The sequence below is a fragment of the Arvicanthis niloticus genome, chromosome 24 (genome assembly GCF_011762505.2).
Source record: "Arvicanthis niloticus isolate mArvNil1 chromosome 24, mArvNil1.pat.X, whole genome shotgun sequence".
In the NCBI taxonomy this organism is placed as follows: domain Eukaryota; kingdom Metazoa; phylum Chordata; class Mammalia; order Rodentia; family Muridae; genus Arvicanthis; species Arvicanthis niloticus.
In genome coordinates this window covers 28736055-28751095 of record NC_133432.1, presented here as the reverse complement: position 1 = coordinate 28751095, position 15041 = coordinate 28736055, and the positions used below count along the sequence as shown (strand labels likewise).

The 15041-nt window shown below is 39.1% G+C and overlaps 1 protein-coding gene across 1 annotated transcript in view; it reads left to right on the top strand.

Annotated features, from left to right (window-relative positions):
* Positions 1-10979, top strand: part of LOC143438000 (cytochrome P450 3A13-like) — a 98140-nt gene extending 87161 nt beyond the window's left edge. Inside the window, 3 exon segments of the mRNA XM_076923415.1 lie at positions 10273-10435; positions 10883-10897; positions 10899-10979. Coding sequence (XP_076779530.1) covers positions 10273-10435; positions 10883-10897; positions 10899-10979 — 259 coding nt within the window.
* The last annotated feature ends 4062 nt before the right edge of the window (positions 10980-15041 follow it).

The following is a 15041-nucleotide window of genomic DNA, read 5'->3' as shown; positions in this document are numbered from 1 at the left end:
TGGGTTTGAGGCCTGTGTTTGATAAGGCACCCAGCTGCCTCTCACAGCCCACTGAGCCACAGTTGTTCATTTTAAAAAGTGGACATGTTTGTACCATTTTGGAAGAAAACTCTGAACAATGTCAAGGATTTCATTCCAGACATCTCATGCCCAGCTTTTGAAGTTGTGCTTGGAATTCCAGACATCTCCTGTATTCTCTCTCCTACCCACTCATATATGTAATGATTACTCTCATTGCCAGTGATAGATAATATCACAAGTCAGTAAACTTGATTTAGTAAAATTCAAATTATTTGTGCCCCAATTAGATTAGAGCAATCTACTTAAAACAGTAGTCAACAGAGCAAGATGGCTCATTTGGTAAATGTATCTGCTACCAATTCTAACCACCTGAGTTTGATCCTTAGAACCCACTTGGTGGGAGGACAGAATTGACTACCAAATGTGGTCCTCTATGAGAGAGAGAGAAAGAGAGAGAGAGAGAGAGAGAGAGAGAGAGAGAGAGAGAGAGAGAGAGAGAATAAATAAATTGAAAATAATAATGTTTTTATTTTTTTCTCTTCCCAGGGATTTTGGGAGTTTGATAGACAATGCCATGAAAAATATGGAGAAATATGTGGTAAGTATTCTGGAAACTTCCAGTGGTTTTCTTGAAATGATTACATATCTTAGTTCCTTGAAGACAACTGTAGGTGATAATCTCTTTAAATGAATGTATAATTATAAGTATTTTAGAGGCTTTTACTACCACCAGTCCCATATGTCACCAGGGATCATGGTTCACAGATTGAATTAGTCTGAGAAAGTTGCATGTTTTGACTTTTCTCTTAGACTTGATGATCCAAGGATAGATCACCTGATTTTTCCTCCCCAGTGTCAGGCTATTCAATTCAATATTATGGTAACTCTTATAAAAGAAAACATTTAATTAGAGCTGGCTTAGAATTTCAGAAGTTTCATTCACTATCATGGTAGGAAGCATGGCAGAGTCCAGACAGACATGGTGCTGGAGAAGAAGTTGAGAGTTCTATATCTTGATCAGAAGGCAGAAGAAGGGTACTGCCCCACTGGGCATGGCTTTAGCATATATAAGACTTCAAACCCCACCTCTACAGTGACAAACTTCTTCCAACAAGACCGCTCCTTCTAATAGTGCCACTTTCTATGGACCAAGCATTCACACATATGTCTATAGGGGTTATACCTATGCAAACCACCACAGGTGGCTATATATAAAAGGATGCCACTTCTTTATATTAGAGCTGTGATTAATCTATCAATTGTTATTTTGGAGATTCTAGAAAACAAAATAAATAGTTTAGAAAGAAGAATCATGTTTTAAAACGCAATTGTTAGTGTAGATTCCATGAAAATAAACAGCAAAGAAAGCATTCGGCTCCTATTAGGACATTGTGTGTGCACCAGAGAAGTGAAAATGTAGAACTTAAAGCAATTTGTATTTCATCATTGGCTTATGAAGAGTATCAGTGAATCCATAAATCTTCTCTAGGATCAGCAAGATGGCTATGTGAGTAAAGGAGCCTACCACCAAGATTGAGGACCTGTGTTTGATCCCCAGAATCCAGAAGGGGGAGGAAAGAATTGATCACCACAAGTTGTCCTCTACATATATAGATGGAACAAGTGTGGGCACTCAAATACACATATATGCATACATAGACACTCCACAGAAGAAGTGGACATATATGTAATATGCACTCAGACTCAATAAATGAAAGTATAACTATCCTGATATTTTTTTATTCTATTTTTAAAGAAGGAAGTCCCAGTAAGGCTGTGGACTTTGTAATCAGATCATATTAAATCAACTCTGACTTTTTGAGTAATTCAGAAACACTGATGTAACATTCAACCTTCCTAGCAAATGAGGAATGTGTGGGCACATAAGTAGAGGTTTTCTCTAGTGCATGTAAAGAGAATTTTTTGTGTCTTACCAGGAATATTGCTGGTTTTCACAACTTACAGTAATACTAGGTGATGTAAGCCCCCAAGGGAGGAGGAATAGCAGATCTATCAGTACCTTGCACTGGCTTTTTCCACATTAACAAATACCTCACAGACATGCCTACACACCAACTTGTTGAAATCACCCACTGAGAATCTCTTCCCAGATGATTGTAGATTGTGTCAAGTTCACAACTGAAATGAACCCTCATACTATCGCTGTCACAACCCAACATGAGAACAGTATTAACACTGTCAAATGATAAAATACACATGAAAAAGTGTAATAGAGGCCTATATTGACCACAGCAGGCATTTGGACAGTGTCTGCCTTCTCTTGCCTTGTGAATTTATTCCCATTTGATCCATTATGTTAAAAGGAATAGGAGGAGGTATAGATATTAATTTCTATCCCTCTCTTCAGCATCTTTAGGGCCTACAGCATGGATGTGATCACAGGCACATCATTTGGAGTAAACATTGATTCCCTCAACAACCCACAAAATCCCTGTGTACAAAAAGTAAAGAAACTCTTAAAATTTAATTTCTTGGACCCATTCTTCCTTTCAGTGAGTAAGTGACCTAACATTTCATTATTTATGAATGTTTCCATTTTATTTTCTAACAGTTTTATATATTTTACAATGGATTTTAATTATTTTGATTCCCCGATTACATTTTCACCCTTCCACTCTCCCACTGGTATACTTCTTACATTTTTGTGAACTTTATTTCACATATATGACCCACTTCAATGAGTTGACTCATGGCTTTTAGTGATTTTAAAGATATTCACATTCATCAATGTTGTCAGCTATGGACTCTTCTTGTCAACTCAGCAGCCCTGTACAATTAGCTATCAACTTCCTAGCTTCTGCATAATGTGAGCAACAAGCAGTCTAATTTGTAATATCCTGTAAATAGATTTGTGTAATTTGTCACCTCTTATGTCTAGTTTCCTAATTGTTATGTTTTTAAAAGCCCCTTATAGGCTAAAGGAATGGATCAGGCATTAAAGTTTGTATTTCAGTGTGCCCTTTTAGTGGCTTAATTTGTCATTAATGGACATTCAAAATTTTTCATATTGTTATTAATATTGTTGCTCTAAATATTTTTATACAAGACTGAACAATAGTTTTCAATTTTTGTACATTTATTCAAGTGGAAATGAGCACATCACCAAGTAGGCTGGACTACATGGCCATCAAGCTTCCAGGAAATAATTGTTTCCATCTATCATGTTTCCATTGCTGAGCCACTGCACTTGGCTTTTACCTTGAATTTTGTTAACTGAACACAGATCCTCACATTTGCAAGGCAAGCACATTACACACTAAGTTATCTCACCACCCCTAAAGCTCTTTCTTAAACACTATTAAGTGCAACATTTGACTAAAGCTTGATTTATTCTAACAGACCTTAGTCTAACATGTAAAAGGTGACAGCAGGTGACACTGACATCACTGATATGTTGGTAACATAAACTGACTTACCCTTTTCCAGCCAATTATCTGGAACCTGAGCAATATCACAGAGGGAATGCATCTTGGTTGACATTCTGATGACTTTTGTCGTTCTGAGTATCAGATTAAATGTAATTGTCCCAAGTAAATTTTATATTTTCATCGTGACTTCTTTTTTCCCCTCTAGTACTCTTTCCATTCCTCACCCCAGTTTTTGAAGCACTTGAAATAACTGTGTTTCCAAGAGATGTTATGAGGTTTTTTAGAACTTCTGTAGAACAAATGAAAGAGAACCGCATGCAAGAAAAAGTAAAGGTAAAGCTGTGATATTCATTTATTGACAATGTTAATGTAAATGTGAGTGTACATTTGTTCCATATAATTTTCAAAAATAAACAAGGTTAAGAACATAGAAATTTTTATATTTTGAAAAAGATTCAGCATTGGGAATAGATATAAAATAAGTCAAGGAGAAAATATTTTAAAATAAATGACACATATTATGACTGACATGATATGAAATGAACATTTTTGAGGTGAAAACTTCACATGCCAAAAAATAACTTGCATACAATTTTTGGGGATGTGAATTAGTTAGGAGGATTTTGGAAAACATTATAGATATAGTTCAACTCAGGACCATGTACATGATTGACAAACACATCATCCTTGAATCGTGGTCCAAGTTGTCATGGATATATAATTCAATCCTATCCTAGAGTTGTATATTGAGAAGAAAGTCTGTAGCTTTAAGTTGGATCAGGAGATCCCAATGTTGCAACCATTTCTAATGCCTCATTTCTTCAAAAATTAAGGTCTCTGGTCTTAGTTCATACAACTAACTTTGCACCTTCCAAAAACTTTTCTTTCAGCAAAGATTAGATTTTCTTCAGCTGATGATAAACTCCCAGAGTTCTGGAGACAGAGAGGCTGATCAAGGTAAGTAAAGATGGGTCATATGTACTGACTTACAACCACAGACAGATGTTTGTTGTGGAAATAACCGAGAGGCTTCCATGTAGATGAACAAGTCAGTAAAATACAGAATACCATTTTTGAATATTATATATACACTCAGAATAAATTTCTAAAAGTACAGTATTGTTACTGTGTTCAAAACCTGAAGAGTAGTCATAGCATATGATTCAGGCCTGGGAGTCATCAGTGGTTGCTGGATCTTGTACTACAGAACAAAATATCATCCTCATTAGATCCTCTGAGTCAGAAGTTGTGCCTGGAAATTTGCATCCAGTGAGTACAACAGTCCCACAGGAACAGTGGTGATGGTCCCTGTAAACACAGGGTGCTAGTCTACCCAGCCTTTGGCTTACAATGAAGCTTTGATTTCCTCTCTAGTTAATAAGAAATGTATTTTTAAAATCCTTGGTATTAAGCACATATCCCATTCCTTTTCAGTTTTTCCCCTGCTTATTTTCCCATCATGGATGATTTCTGAGGAAACCATTGCTGTGATAGTTGAACAATAATGGCTTTCTAATTCTACCAGGTCCTATGCAGCTATAGTCCTATTATAAAGAAAAGACAGGTGTCTGTCTTTTTTAATATTTTCCCTCTCTTATCACCTGTCTTTCTTTGTTTCTTCTATCCTCACTCCCTTCTCTCATCCTCCAACTTCTCCCACACATTTCTCTCTCCAACATAATCATACATTAACCCTGTTCTTTTATCATCAGAATTTATTTTGACACACAGATTCAAGTAACATTTGTCTAGTGTAGAAGCCCTTTGAATGCCTAAATTCTTTCTTAAGCCAGTTGGATATTGATTTATTAGAACTAAGCAGGTTTGCATCTCTACTTAGCTACCACACCAGAGAGCAGAGAGCAGAGTTCTGAGGTTTTTGCCTCCATACGCTACTTTCATGTATTGGTTATTTTCTTGTTGCTGTGAAAAGATACATAACAATCAGAAACCTAAAGGAAGAAGGGTTTAATTTTATTTGTTGTTCAAGCTGGTCACTCATTCATTTTTTGGAGACTTGACAACACATGTGACTAGGCATGATCACAAAAACTACAAAAAATGGCCAGGAAGTGTGGCCAGGCTACCAAACCTCAAGGTCCCACCCCAATGACCCACATCATCCAAGGAGGCTACAATCTTCACAAGCATCACCACCACCTGTGGACCAAGTGTTCAGATAGATGAGATTGAAGAGGTACTTGACATTCAACCCACTACAATAACACAAAGTTTATTATCACTGAGACAAAGAATCTGATTGGCCATCTTTCCACCAAGAACAGCATGGAGATCACGGTCAACAAACCACAGCTCTACAAACCCTTCCACCATTAATTGTCCAATGGGGTTTATTCTTTCCATTTTGAATTTACAAGGCTGGAGCAGGCCATATATTTCTAAAGGTCTTACACTACCTATCACTCAGTGCTTAACTGTTCAGTGCTTAATTGAACTGAGCTTCTGTGTAGATTAAAACCCAGGAAATAATATAATGCTTGTCAGGAGCAGTGTGGTCCACATGAAGCATAGATAGGGGAGTGGGATACTAAGAAAGATGACATTCAGCTATGATTGAAGCATTGCTATAAAGCTATAAAGCATTGCTAGCTTTATCCTATAGACACATATCTTTGTGTGTTCCATGCTCAATGCTCCTTCTACTGACATTTTTAACATCTGCTGCATTAGGGCATTTATTAGAATATGGCTAGTCACCATACCTGTAGCTTCTTATTTAGCATCATTAATATTTAGCATCACTAACTTGGGAAAACTAGTAATCATTGCTTATTAATTGAAATTGTTCAAAAATATATCATACCTCATAAAAGCTGTTATTTTGATTTGAAAAATCTAAGTTTGTTTTGAGACTCTGTATTTCAACTTCACTCATGCTGTGAGTCCATAGATTACACTCTGAGTATCTTTAAGAACATTGTCTCAGGTGATTTAAGGTGTATGTGCTTCACAGATCTGTTAATGTCCATGCACTCAAGTCTCTGTATTGAATGCTCACTCAAAGTGGTACTGGCTATACTTTATCAAGAATGATTTAATTTTTCCTAAAGGAGAATACTAGTCCCCATTTTATTTATAATAATAGACTTCCAGAGGCTGTCTAGGTTTCTCTGTAGTGAAGAAGAGTTACTCCACAGGAACAAGATCTACAGTTTGAAATTCCCCAGCACCCACATAAAAAGCCAAATATAACTGTACATCAATGTAATTCCAGCATTTGAGAACAGAGATAGGAGAATCCTAAAGATTTTTTTCTCACCAGTACAGCTGAAAGGGCAAGCTTCCAGGTTAGTAAAAGACCATGTTGCAAGAAAATAACACAGAAAAAGACATACAAAATAATAGCGGCATGGAAATATGAACATTGACCAGTTAACTATCTGGATAATCAGCTCTGCTGATGTCTGCAAGACATCCTGCTTTCACCACCACACCATGTATCACATGAATACACCACACACACACACATACACACACACACACTACATTCACCCACACATGTCACACACACACACTACATCCACCCACACATGTCCCACATACACACACAAACCACACTCATACAAACTCTCATATACTCTCATATACTCATACATACACCACTCATACTTTCAAACATACACATACAAACACACACCTAATATACTACACATACATCTAATATACCACACATACACAAACACTCACATGGTTTACATGGATTGCTCCTCTAAACCATTTATACTCACCTCCCTCACCTAAAATGTTATGGCCTTGTATGATGAGGTAGTTCAACAGGTAAAAACACTTGCTTTCAAGTCCAAGACCTGAGTTAAAACTCCAAGACCCAAATAGTAGTTAAAAGAGAGAGAGAGAGAGAGAGAGAGAGAGAGAGAGAGAGAGAGAGAGAGAGAGAGAATCCACACTCACAAGATTTCCTGTCTTCTAAACACAAAACTGGCTTCTAGCTTTGTCATGATAGAGTCTACACATGCATCTATCCATCCATCAATCAATGTGCAGATAAATGAAACAAAATGCACTTCCTTTCCCTCTAGGTTTATCTGATCTGGAGATTGCAGCACAGTCTATTTTCTTTATTTTTGCTGGCTATGAGACCACTAGCAGTGCTCTCTCCTTTACTTTGTATTTGCTGGCCACTCACCCTGATATTCAGAAGAAACTGCAGGATGAAATTGATGGAGTTCTGTCCAACAAGGTGAGGAGACAAGATCTGGAGAAGGCAGTGGGGAGAAGGAGTGACACAAATGGCATCTTATGACATCCGGTAAGAAATTTTCAACAAAGTTATTAGTTCCTTAACCATCTTTAAGAAAGTTCTGAAAAGAGAAATTAATAAGAAGCAGGCATCAGATGCTGTTTTAGGTAAAACAACATCTTTGTAGACAAATGTTGAGATAGATTTTTCCATTATATGTCACCAAAAACTAACAAGAAACATCCACAAGCCACAGTAGCAAGGACTTATGAGCACTGGTTATTCACATGTCTGGACAATCAATTCTTTTGATGACATGCACTGTATTGTTACTTCTTGTTGACTGACTGTGACTGGCCTTGGCTGTGCTGGGGTAGTCAGATGGATTTTGTGCAACCCCACATATCTATTTCTGCTAATAGGTGACCCCTGACTCACACTCTTAACTCTACATTATGTTCAGTTCAACAATCCCATAAAGTATTAGTTGCATTGGTCTTTAGAGCTCTGCTCAAACTGGGGGGAGGCTATAAGTAAAAGGTTGTCTGGTCTCTAGGGTGGTCTATCTGGCTTATCATTCTCTTCAGGGTTCACAGACAAGTCCAGAAGAAACAACCTTCCATGTTCTCTCTCTCTCTCTCTCTCTCTCTCTCTCTCTCTCTCTCTCTCTCTCTCAACTATCTATGTAAGACACAGGTTTGTGCATAACATACCATCCATAAATATTTCATATTTTTTTTCAAAACAGAAAATACTAGGTTAAAATATTAACCATTTTACCATAATCACCCTCCTCAAATCATTATTCTTCTCTGAAATATTTAAATAGAATCAAATTCAATTAAAATGTGTCTACACCTCTAGAATTTTATACTCAAGGAAACATAAAGCAAAGAATCAATAATGACATTACAAAATGGAGTAACATTGTATATTTTGTTTAAATATTTAATTTAAATACTCAATAAGAAAGGAAGGGAAGTAGGAAGAACCAAAATGAAGAGGAATAAGCAGAAGCAGAATTAAGCAAAGAAGGGTGGGAGAAGAAGAAAGAAAGGAGAGAAGGGGTAGGGGAAGAAGGAATGAAGGAGGGAGAATGAGAAGCAAAGCTGGGAGGAAGAGAGAAAAGATCTGGAACAAAAAAAAGACAGGAAATGTAGTTAAAAGGAAAGGAATAATTGAGAGGAGAGAAGAGAATCATAGAGTGAAAGGGAACAAACTTTCAATAATTGTAGGTATTATATCTTCTGAGCCCAATGGGCAAATGAACCATAGAAGTGTTCATTGAGGCCAGGACTTGCTTTCCTTTCAGGGATATTGTTTCTTATGTGACCAAATACTAACATGTCACTATGCTAAATGTACTTTTTTGTTTAGAAATAAACTTTCTTAAACTAGGTGTGGTGGCCCATTCCTTTAATCCCAGCACTTGTGAGTCAAAAGCAGATCTCTGTGAGCTTGAAGCCAGATAGTTCTACACAGACAGTGTCAAATGAGCCAGGGCTACATACTACAACCTTGTGTTGAAAAATAGATAGATAAATGATCGATAGATAAAAAGATAATAAATATTTTAAACAACATTCTCAATACAGCTAAAAGCTTTCCCTGGTAAAGGGAAATAGAGAGGACTGCAGCCTACAGCTTCTGTAGTATATCACGTAATCCAAGGCCTAGGTAACATCACTGAACAGGGGCTGGACAGACTCATTGCTAGACAGTTGGTGCTACAAAATGGTGGTTGTAGACAGTGTGCTACAAAATGGCTTCTGGACAATGGATGGCCATTTTCATCATAACCACAAAACATTTGTGACAACCTGTAAATGACTTGCACACATTAAAAAAAAATGAGTCAGGAAAGTAGAAGGAGGACTATTTTGGAAGAATGGATCAAAAGAAATGGGATCACAGTGTGTTGTACACAACTAACAAAAGTTCCAAAAAGCCCCAGCAAGATTTTTTTTATAATTTTAGCATTTTTGTTTACTTTACATACCAATCACTGCACTCCACCCTGTCTCCCCTCGCACAGTCTCTTGTTCTTCCCCTACCCCCTTCTCCTTTGAGAGGGTGCAGGCTATCCCTTGGGTATCTCCTTACTCTGACACTCAAGTATCTGCAGGGCTAGGCCCATCCTCTCCCACTAAGGCCAGACAAGACAGTGCAGTTAGGAGAACAGATTCCACAGACAGGCACCAGCTTTAACAATGGTCCAGTTGTTGGGGGACACATATGAAGACAAAGCAGTATATCTGTTACATATATGCAGGCGGGCCTACAGCCAGGCTGTGTATGCTCTTTGGTTGGTGATTCAGTCTCTGAGAGCCCTGAGGTTCCAGGTTAGTTGACTCTGTTAGTCTTCCTGTGGCATTTCTATCTCTTTTAGGGCCCTCGATTATTCTCCCAACCCTTCCATAAGACTCTCCAAACTACTTCCAATGTTTGGCTGTGTGTCTCTGCATCTGTTTTAGTCATCTGCTAGATGGAGCCACTCAGAGGACAGATACTCCAGAAAGATTCAATAAGTAACACAAGCAAGCACCCTGTCTACTACTGTTTGCGGGTATTTATGAGATAACAAGTGGCTGTGGTGGAGATTGTGGTTCATTAACTTGTCTTCATCTACTCCTGTGGGACAAGGTTCAGCAAGAAGAATCAGGACAGCATCAATCCTTACACATACCTACCCTTTGGGAATGGACCCAGGAACTGCATTGGCATGAGGTTTGCTCTCATGAACATGAAAGTTGCTCTTGTCAGAGTCCTGCAGAACTTCTGCTTCCAACCTTGTAAGGAAACTCAGGTCAGTCTCATTGATGTCTCAAAAAGTTACATGTAGTTTGGTATTTTAATTGAGGGCATCTATATGCGAAGAAGTGTATGCTTGCTTGCTTTTTAATTTATTCTGTGAGCTAGGTAACTCTTTTTTGATACCTGTTGAGGGTTGTTAAGTTCTTCAGTTTAGAAGCTGTATCTTTTACTTCTAAAATTAAAAGTACAACTATTTTTTAAATTCAGAGGCTGGAAACTGATTTATTCAAGAAAATGTCTCCATTGTAAGCATGAAGACCTGAGTTTTATCCCCAGAGCCCAAAGTTTTATAAAACTAGATAGCTCGTATGACACCTGAGGGAAAAGTTTTCATGTGCTTATATGGCATATTGAATCTTTCAATGAATCTCTTCCTTGCTTCTGTGCTTGGTGACACTTCATTGCTTGGCCCTCACTATGCTTTTTGTAACTGTTCCAGATTCCTTTAAAACTAAGAAAAAAATGGTTTTTTTCAACCAGAAAACCCAATCATTCTAAGTGCTGTATCAAGAGATTGAACCATAAGTGGAGCTTGACATTACACCTACCATAACACCATGTGTCATGGCACCAGAAGCCAACTTAATTGTGAAGAAAGTGCAGAAATGAAGATGGGATTGGTTCTCTTCATATAGGGAGAATGCTGGGCTTTCATCAAGCTCCTCACCTCCTCTAACCACCAAAGTTCAACAATCACATGCTTCCCAAAATAGACAAAAGCAAGAGTACTTTGTGTACCTGTTTTTAATACAATTTGTTTTACTTTTGATTTGGTTAGAGTTGGCTAGTTTATTGTTTTTAAAACAGTATCACATTTACCCCAGGCTGGATTTGAACTCACTACATAGCAGTAAATATCCTGGAGCCATTTATACCACTTTCTAAATGCCAAGATTATAGTCCTGTACTACTCAGCCCAGCTAAACTGCCACCTCACAGAAGAATGGGCAGTTGTCTTTGTTAGATAGCAATGATGCTCTTGTTTGTTTAGATCTTTTTGCCCAGTTAGAGTACATGAACTGACAACATGGCTGTGTGTATAAAGCCCTCATTGTGTAAGTGTAAGAACTGGAATTCAGAACCCCAGAACAAAGTTAAAAGATGAGCATGCTTGAAGGTCACACACAATCCCAATACTGAAGAGACAAGGACAGAGTATCCCTGTGCAAACTGACAAGCTAGACTGATCAATTAGTAATCTTTATGCCTCAGTAAAGTGGAGACAGTTGGAGGGAGACTTTGTCAACTTTCAACTTTGACAAGCACCCTGTTCATATGTGTTTGTACTCTCACACACACGTGTCCCCACACATGCATACATGCATACGACAAGCACACATACATATAAAAATTAATTAGTCAACAAATTATGACTTCTGAAATGTAGCATGCAAATTGTTCAGAGCAATCTTTTACTTGTCCTACTGAAGGCAATTCATTCAACCAGTGGAAGTCAGGTTAGGCTGCCCATAAGCCATACAGAGCACATCAACTATCACTTTAAATAAAAAGTAGCACACTGAATGCAATCCTTATGTCACCAGGTGAATGGATCAGAAGGATACAAGGAAGAGAATTGGACACTGATCTAACCAACTCCATTTTGTCCTTGTTCTGCCTCTTTGGCTTGTTCTTTCTGAGTTTCTCCTCCATGCATTTATCTTGGACTAGAAGAATGATGTGACTGATTGATAAGCATTATAGAACAAAGATACTTTCTCTCAGCAATGAAACCTAAAGAGAAGATCATATATGCAAAACACACACAGACACACTGAGGGAAACTATCTCTGATGGCAAGATTTATCACATAGTAGGAGCAGCCAACACATGGGAATGCAAATGATGACAGCAAGAACAGCTTCTCTAGATACCCCTGCAGAAGCAAACATGAAGTAGGATTTTTTTCTAGACTATTGGTTTGGCCAAGATTGCTTTTCTACCCTTCATACATACCTGTCTTAATTAGGATTCCTATTGATGTGATGAAGCCCCGTGACCATATGCAAATTGTGGTGAAAGGATTTTTCATCTTACAGCTTTGAATCAGTCCACCATTCAGAGAAATCTGGACAAGAATTCAGGTCAGGAACTTAGAGGAGGAGCTCCATGGAAGAACACTGCTTACTTATTTGCTCCTTGTGGTTTGCTCAGCCTGCTTTCTTATACAACTCAGGACCACTTTCCCAGAGATAACACTCTCCACAGTAAGCTGGGATCTCCAACATTAATCATTAATTAAGAAAACATACTACAGATTTGCCTAGAGGACAATCCTTTGACAGTAGTTTTCTCCATTAAGATCTATTCTTTCCAGACTGCACTAGCTTAAATCAAGGTGACACTTATAAGTAGCCAGCATGATATTCTAAACATATCCTGTGATTTCTTTCCATAAATTCTCAAAGCCCGGGGACTAAAAAGATGAGACACTAAGTAAAGTGCTGGCCACACAAAGATAAAGACGTGAAGCATTTCCCCAGGACCCACAGAAAAAAATGACAGAAGACTCCAATGGACTCAGTGTAGCCAACTGGTGAGAGACCTTGACTCAGAAACTAAGGTGGAGCGCAATAGCAGAAGATACTTGAGGTTGACCTGTAACCTACATGTATTTTCAAAGGTGTAGGCAACCACATACACACACATACAACACATTCATACAATTTCAAAGCTCCTGTTAACAGACTTGTCAAAAAACTCATTTGTCTGTTCTCAACTTGGCCTTATTAACCAAATCTGCCCTCTTTGTCCTCTCCCTCTGTTCATCTCTTTAATTATCATATGCAGATGGTTGATTAAGTCTATACTGTGGGGATTCTCAGAACCTAGACTTTAGCTCTCACCCTGGTATCAGATCAATAGCAAGATGTATTTCTTTCTGAACCTAATGCTTTCTCTGCTGTTATCTAAAATTGGACTTTGACTGTCGGGCCGTGGAAGAGTATCCTGGTTCTTGGGTTGTGGGTTCAGCCATGCCCCCAGAACCCAGGGTCCTGATATGAGGTCTGATCTCCATTCAACCTGAGCCCTTCAGTCAAATAGGATGTAGGTAAAGGGCATGATTGACAGGTCTCCACCTCCAGAGATTAAAATATTAATGAGTTATCTAAAGGCCGAGGGACATAGCTAATTAAGTTATTTCCTCCCCTTTTCTCCCTCCCTATAAAAGCCTGGCTCCCCTGGCTTTTGCAGGAAGCGTGAACCATCTACACCCATTCACCACACCATGAACAATAAAAGCTTTGGAAAACTGGACTTCATGTGTCTCCTGGGCCTGAGAACCTTCCTGAGGTAGCCAACAGCCCACCCATGGCAGCTGTGTGAATGTGGGACTCTCTGCCAGCGGCGTGGAAAGCCTGCTAAGGACCCTGCTGCCAGACCACCATGGGACTCCACCGCCGGACCCCTCCCCTGAGGGTTTTTTCCCACATTTGACTTGTTAAGGACACAGAAAGGATAAGTACATCAATACTGATAAGTCTGTTTCAAACGCCTGTGTGATTCATATTATGTTAAAGTGCTGTAAACATCACCAAGTCATCTCGGACTGCAACCTGAGTTGTTTCCGGCTACAACTGACCTCTGTCCTATGTCTGTGAGTCATCTGTGTACTCTAAATATTTTTAGCAACTTGTTAAAGACATGTGGTAAATGATTCAATAAATGTGCATAGGGATGAGAGCAGCACTCTCATTTATTCATGATATATCAGGATGTATTCCCATCACCTAATGTCAACCTATATATCTGCAGCTCCATTCTCAGTATTCTCATCTCTTCATGTTTAAAGCTAACATTTAAAATAGAACAAAGTTCAGAAAAAGCATGCCTCCCTTTATGGCCCTTTATAGGCTAAGATTTTGCATTGGATGAGCCACAGTGCTGGCTGGGTTTTAGTTTCAAGAAATGACTATGCTCTCTTCCGCCCCTTGCCTGGGCCTGCTGCCTGGAGCAGACACCTGCCTGGTGCTCCTGTGTGGACCCCAGATCCCGACACATTCTGGAGGGACCACTGAACCCAGAGCATCAGGTAAGAACATTCACACACTGCCCTATGCCCGCCCCAGAGCCATAACTGGGTGCAAGCAGAACTCAGGTTCCAGCAGACACCCAAAACCTGCCCCTGCGGAATACCACTCCCCTTCGGCCCCTCGCCTGGGCCTGCTGCCTGGAGCAGATACCTGCCTGGTCTGCTCCCGTGTGGACATCATATCCTGAGACATCCTTAAGGGGCCATTGAACTCAAAGCGACAGACACCATGGCCCGAGACATCCTAGAGGAAAAACTGAACTCAGAGCAACAGACACCATATCCTGAGACATCCTAGAGGAGCCACTGAACTCAGATTAGCGGGTACCCATATCCTGAGACACCCAAGAGAAGCCACTGCACTCACAGCAGTGGACAACTTATCCTGAGACATCTTAAAGAAGACACTGCACCTAGAGCAGTGGACACCTAGCTGGTCTGCTACCATGGAGACACCATATCCTGAGACATCCTAGAAGAGCTACTGTACTCAGGGCAACTGGAGCTCAAGATTAAAAGATCACAGAGACATCTGGACCCTGAGAAGTTCAGAAAAAAAGAAAAA